The 6,160-nt window shown below is 42.7% G+C and overlaps 1 protein-coding gene across 1 annotated transcript; it reads right to left on the bottom strand.

The window, feature by feature from the left end:
* Nucleotides 1-363: 363 nt before the first annotated feature.
* LOC149752843 (uncharacterized) lies at nt 364-2,802 on the bottom strand. Its single transcript, XM_089925632.1, has one exon. The coding sequence runs from the start codon at nt 2,800-2,802 to the stop codon at nt 364-366; it is 2,439 nt and encodes an 812-aa protein (XP_089781758.1).
* Between the last annotated feature and the right edge of the window lie 3,358 nt (nt 2,803-6,160).

The following is a 6,160-nucleotide window of genomic DNA, read 5'->3' as shown; positions in this document are numbered from 1 at the left end:
GAAGTCGTAACACAGGTGCACTGGTCATTAAAGTCTTTATCTCCTCAAAAGCACGGTTACTAGCCTTAGTCCACTCAAAGGCTCCTTTACGAATACAATCTGTAATTGGTGTCATGATCGTGCTGAATCCCTTAATAAATCTACGGTAAAAGGTGGCTAACCCATGAAAACTTCTTACTTCATGCACATTCTGGGGTACGGGCCAATTCTTGATTGCACTCACCTTTTCAGGATCCACAGATAGTCCATCTGGAGTCACAACAAATCCTAAGAATGTAACACGTGTAGTCATAAACTCACATTTCTTAAGGTTGATAAATAGGCTTTCGGATCTAAGCGTCTGGAAAACTTGCCGAAGATGGTCTAGATGTTCCTCCTTTGTTTTACTGTAAATGAGGATGTCATCAAAGTAGACAACAACAAATGTTCCCATGAAGGTCGTAGTACTTGAGTCATTAGTCTCATGAAAGTGCTGGGAGCATTTGACAGACCGAACGGCATTACTAACCACTCATATAGTCCATCCTTGGTTTTAAATGCGGTCTTCCACTCGTCTCCTGGTCTGATTCTAACCTGATGGTAACCACTTTTAAGATCAATTTTAGAAAATATATTCGATCCAGAGATCATATCTAGCATGTCGTCTAGTCGGGGAATCGGAAATCGATATCGTATTGTGATCTTGTTAATTGCCCGACTATCAATACACATTCTCCAAGTTCCATCTTTTTTTGGAGTTAAAAGGGCAGGTACGGCACATGGGCTTAAACTCTCCCTAATGAATCCTTTTCTTAGGAGTTCTTCGACTTGACGTTTCAACTCGGCATGTTCAGTAGGATTGAGCCGATAGTGAGGGGCATTTGGTAGGGTCGCTCCAGGGACTAGGTCTATTGCGTGCTGTATGTTCCTCATAGGTGGTAGTTGATCAGGAAGTTCCTCTGGGGTGAGTTCCTCAAATTCTTTAAGAAGATTAGTCATTTCTTCTGGAATTGGGCTTGTTTTTTTCAGACTAACTTCTTTAACAGCTAAAACCCACACAGAAGGGCTTTCTTTGATGTCTCTTTCTAGTTCTTTTGCGTTGATCAAATGTAATCCCTTGGGTTGCTCTTCCTCTTTTGGTTTTATTGGGTTACTATCCTTTGGCTTTTTTGGTGGTGAAGGGTATAGTGTGATTTTCTTGCCTTTGTGCATGAATGAGCAAGTATTTGTTCGACCAAAAAGCGTGGCATTTTGATCGAATAACCAAGGTCGTCCTAAAATAATGCTTCCGACGTCCATAGGAAGAACGTCGCACCAAATTTCTTCCTGGTAGGATTGAAACTTAATGGGTACCTTGCAACGGTATCTAACAGGTATGGATGAAGTATCTAACCAGGCGACCTTGTAGGGACTGGGGTGGTCGACGGGTGTAAGTCCAAGCTTGGAAATTGTATCAGTGGAAACTGCGTTGATGCAACTTCCACTATCGATGATAATTTTACAGACCTTGTTCCCATTGTTTATGTAGGTATGAAAAATTGTAATTCTTCGCCAATCTTCACATTCCTTTGGTTGTGTCAGGGTACATCTTAGTACATTTATCCTAACTTCAGGTTCAGTTTCTTCAGTGAAATTTGGTTCATCGAATCCCTCGGCTAGTTCGGGATCAGCTATGTGAATTTCTTCGTCTTCTACAGTTTCCCCAGGGTGTTCCTCTTCGATCTCTCCAATATGTAGGGCACGAGAAGGGCACTGGTTTGCAAAATGTCCAATTCCATGACAGTTGAAACATCTACCCCTTGAGCTACTCTCCCTACGTCCTTCATTCAGGATGCCTTTGCCTCGGTCTTCTTTCCTGGGTGGAGGAGCAACTAATGGAGGTCTGGTGGTTGAGGTTGGATTTGGATTAGTTCTGGGGACTTGGTGTGGTTCGGGTCTAGGACCTAGTATACTTGAGTTTCTAGGTTCACTGGGTCGAGTGTTTGGCATTCTTTGGAATCTCTCATAATCCTGAGCTAATTGATATGCCTGCTCTAGACTATAGACCTCTCGCATGAAAAGCTCTCGTTGGATGTCATTTCTTAACCCGGCACGAAATCGGGAAAGGGTGACAGAGGGATCCTCATTGACATGACATCGCATGAGATACTCATCAAACTTGGCGATGTAGTCAGTGACGGATTTGTTTCCCTGGGTCAAGGTCTGCCATTGATCAAGAAGGCGTTGTTGATAGGAAGTGGGAAGGTATTTCTCCCTAAGTTTATCCTTCATTTCATCCCAGGTTCGGATGAGTTCCTGTCTCCTATGTAAAATTAGACGTTCCACATTCTGCCAATAATATTTGGCTTGACCGAGAAGCCTCATTTTTGCAAATCGAATTTTTCGCTCTTCAGACATGTCGTACCATTCGAAATAATGATTCATATCTGACTCCCAGTCAAGATACTCATGAGGATCCATGCGGCCTACGAAGCTGGGTGCCTCAACCCTGACACTTCGAAGTATACGGTCATCGATGTCACGGTGATCATTAAGAGGTTGATTTATAGGATCACGACCTCTTTCATTGTGATGGGGCCTTTCTCTGGGATAGTCATCTAGTGGACGATTGTGATTTCTGTCAAAGTTTTGCCTATTCCTGGGATAGTCATTGACATGTTGGTGGTTCCGATCAAAGAGTGGGTGATCAATTCTTTCTCTTGGGTTATTGGCTTGGGAAGGACTACCCCTATCTTGGTATTCTTCTAAGGCATCGACTCGAATACATAACCTTCCTAGCTTCTCATTAATTTCTCTAAGGATTGAGCTGATGTCAGGGTCCATCCCACGACTGGACTCAGGCTCGTCTGGTTGATAACTAGTTCCGGATCTGGTAGTCATGGAGTTTGGGTAGCTTTTCTTTGAATTTTATTTTTTTTATTTTTACACAAACACCCTAATACAATAAAGCAAACACATGCATCACCCAACAATTTCTAAGGTTTTCCCTAAAAATTCTAGACAGCTCCTAACTGAGTTGAAGAGTACACTTAAGCCTCCAATCCGGTCTAATAACCTAGTCGACCAGGTAAGCTCCCAGGTAAGTGGAGGGGTCACGTTGCATGTAGCAAAGGTCCCACTTAAAACCCACTTTCCTCGAACAGAGACTGTCTCCCTTTAATCACTTAAAGGGACAAAGCTTGCCTAGACATCGACCGGGATCATAGAGCGAAATTGGTGCAACTTTCAGTGGTCTTCGTCCTATTGAGCTCGATTATCCTTAGGGGCCAACGTCTAATTAATTTTAATTAGGCTTAGGATATTTATGCACTGGGATGATTTTTGGGCTAAGGACGAGTGATGAAATCCCGACCTTATCTTGTTAATGGGTTCAGCCCTTAGATTATTTTATGCAAATGCTTATAATCAAGAAATTTTTTTATCATTTTATGTCATGTCATTAAATTGCATTTGAATAGTTGATCAAGCAAACTAGCTAAAAACTTTTAATCTTAATGTTGATGACCCAAATAAACTATACTCAGAAAAGGATGCGGAAAGATTAAAACTGGTTAGTAATTCTAAGTTCTGCACTAATGCATGAAAATGGTGCCCTAATAAACCGTGCTCTGATACCAAATTGATGTGGAACAAGATCAATGCATGCAAACTAATTCTTTTTTTTTTATATATATATAATTAGATTTCAGCAACCCAATTCATAAACTATTAGCCAACTCAAATCTAACAGCTATCAGATGATTATATTAAAAATCGAATTTACTGTAAGAAACTACCGACAATTGATCAGTTCCTTTAACAAATTTTAAAGAAGGATCGTTGATGATTAGGAAATCAACACATAATTAGGGCACGTTGTTCTACTTTAAGTTTCCTGCTGTTAAGTATAAAAATTTGGGAACTTAACTGAATCCAATAACGACTTACTCAGAATTGTAGTAGAAGGATCACACGGACACGATGCTCGAGAAAAAAATCCTGGAAGAGGGAGGCAAGTCCAGGGTCCTGATTCGCTGACGGGTCGCCCTTCGTTGAGACGGATGGAGGAAACCGACAAGATCTGGAACAGAAGTCCTGGGTTAATTGAGGTAGCAGGATGTTTGGAAAAACAAAACACAATAGTCTAATCAAAGGATAAATAATCCGGACGAAGATTCGCCGGATCGGGAAGGAGTCCGGAAGAGAGAACGGGAAGCCGGATGATGAGCGCCGCCTACGCTAGAAGAAGTTGTGGAAGTCAGGGGGGACGCCGCGTCACTTAGAAGAGAAGGATTTTAAAGAAGGAAGGAGGGTGGGATCTTGGGATTGGACACCAAACTTCTTTCAGGCAATACATCAAACAGCTTCTCTTCTTTTCATTTCATTTCCAACATAACAAGATAAACCCCTTTTATAGGCAGAGCAACCAGTACATGATAAAGAAGAAATAAATGGCCCCGTAACCGGCTGATACATTCAAGCCAAAGTGATGGGAAATTAATCGTTCCAAGGAACCGTGGAAGCTGGGAAGACTCGTGATGGAGAATACGATGTTGAAATGGATCGGGATGGCCTCTTCTTGGATGAATAACAGCAGCGTTCAAAATCCCATGGCAACCGGCTGATATTTCCTTGAAACAGGGACGTCTCATGGGCTTCAAAGAACGGCTGGAGGGCACTGGAGTCGAATGGGATGAACCTGGTTGGTATTTTGGGATGAAGAACGGATGCTTCTTGGGATTCTGCAAGGAACGGCTGGAGGAGAAGATGACCCGTCGGCGATGGAGTTGGAACGGCTGGAGGAGAAGATGACCCGTCGTCTTCTTTGGCTGGAGTTGGAAGAGAACCGGTCGTCGGCTGGGAGGAAGGCGACTCGTCGGCTGGGATCGGCTGGGAGGAGGACTTGGAGCTTCATTCGGTTGGGAAGAAACCACCTTGGAACCGGCTGGGGAGAAGACGAGTACGGCGCTTTGGAACAGGGGAGCTGAACCGGCTGGTGCTTGATGAGTGAACCGGCTGGTGTTTTGATGAGTGAACCGGCTGGAGCTTTGATGAGTGAACCGGCTGGAGCTTTGATGAGTGAACCGGCTGGAGCTTTGGGATGGTTCTTTTGAATGTAGACTTTATTATGACATGGACTCAATACTACTTGGGCTGGACCGACATTGACTTGACTCAGCATTACTTGAACTGGACTTGAATTGGATTGGACCTGACACGAACTTGACTTAAATAAATAACGAGAAAAAATAAAAATAAAAACTGGACGACTCAAGAAATGTGGACTAGCAGTCAAGCCAAAGTGATGCTGGCTCATTCGTGTCCCCACCATTATCCTTGTGATAGAAATTTGAGGGGCCTCTCCTTTGATGTGAGGACTTCTTTCGGTTGATGAATCTTCTGAACTTACGCACGAGAAGAGCCTCATCATCATCTCCCTCATTGTCTTCCTCTTCACTGCTGCTACTGCAAGATAAGTCTTTATTAGTAGAAACAGATTTGAGGGCTATTACTTTTTTCTTGTGGGAGGACTCTTCTTCGCTGTGTTGTTTCATTGTGAGCTCGTGCGTCATTAGGGATCCAAGAAGCTCCTCAAGTGGAAGCTTGTTCAAGTCCTTGGCTTCTTGGATTGCCGTCACCTTGGCTTCCCATGACCTTGGTAGACAGCGAAGAATCTTCCTGACAAGCTCACTGTTAGTATAATTTTTGCCAAGGCTTTTTAGGCCATTGACAATATCAGTAAATCTAGTGAACATGCAAGTAATTGTTTTATTAGAATCCATCTTAAATAATTCATACTTATGAACTAATATATTTATTTTGGATTCTTTGACTTGATTCGTGCCCTCATGGGTCACTTCAAGTCTATCCCAAATCTCTTTTGCAGAATTGCAAGTAGAGACTCTATTGAATTCATTTCTATCTAATGCACAGTAAAGTACATTCATTGCTTTGGCATTGAGTTGTACCTTCCTAAAATCATTGTCGTCCCAATCCTTTTCAAGTTTGGGTACAGTGACACCCTCTACATAGATGGACGGGATGTATGGTCCATTTAGTATAATGGTCCACATCTCATAGTCTTGGGCTTGGATAAATATTCTCATCCTAGCCTTCCAATATGAGTAGTCGGATCCATTAAAGAATGGGGGTCTTTGGGTGGACTGTCCCTCAATGTGGAAAGATCCAAATGGGGTTGTCA

The sequence above is a fragment of the Phoenix dactylifera genome, chromosome 9, assembly GCF_051530095.1.
Source record: "Phoenix dactylifera cultivar Ajwa chromosome 9, Ajwa_hap1_PhDact_Kaust_v1.1, whole genome shotgun sequence".
In the NCBI taxonomy this organism is placed as follows: Eukaryota; Viridiplantae; Streptophyta; class Magnoliopsida; order Arecales; family Arecaceae; genus Phoenix; species Phoenix dactylifera.
Note: the sequence above shows the minus strand (reverse complement) of the source record. Positions and strands in the feature narration are given on the sequence as shown.

Excerpts from the sequence above, each read along its gene's own strand:
- LOC149752843 (XM_089925632.1), bottom strand. The coding sequence starts at position 2,802 with ATGGACCCTGACATCAGCTCAATCCTTAGAGAAATTAATGAGAAGCTA.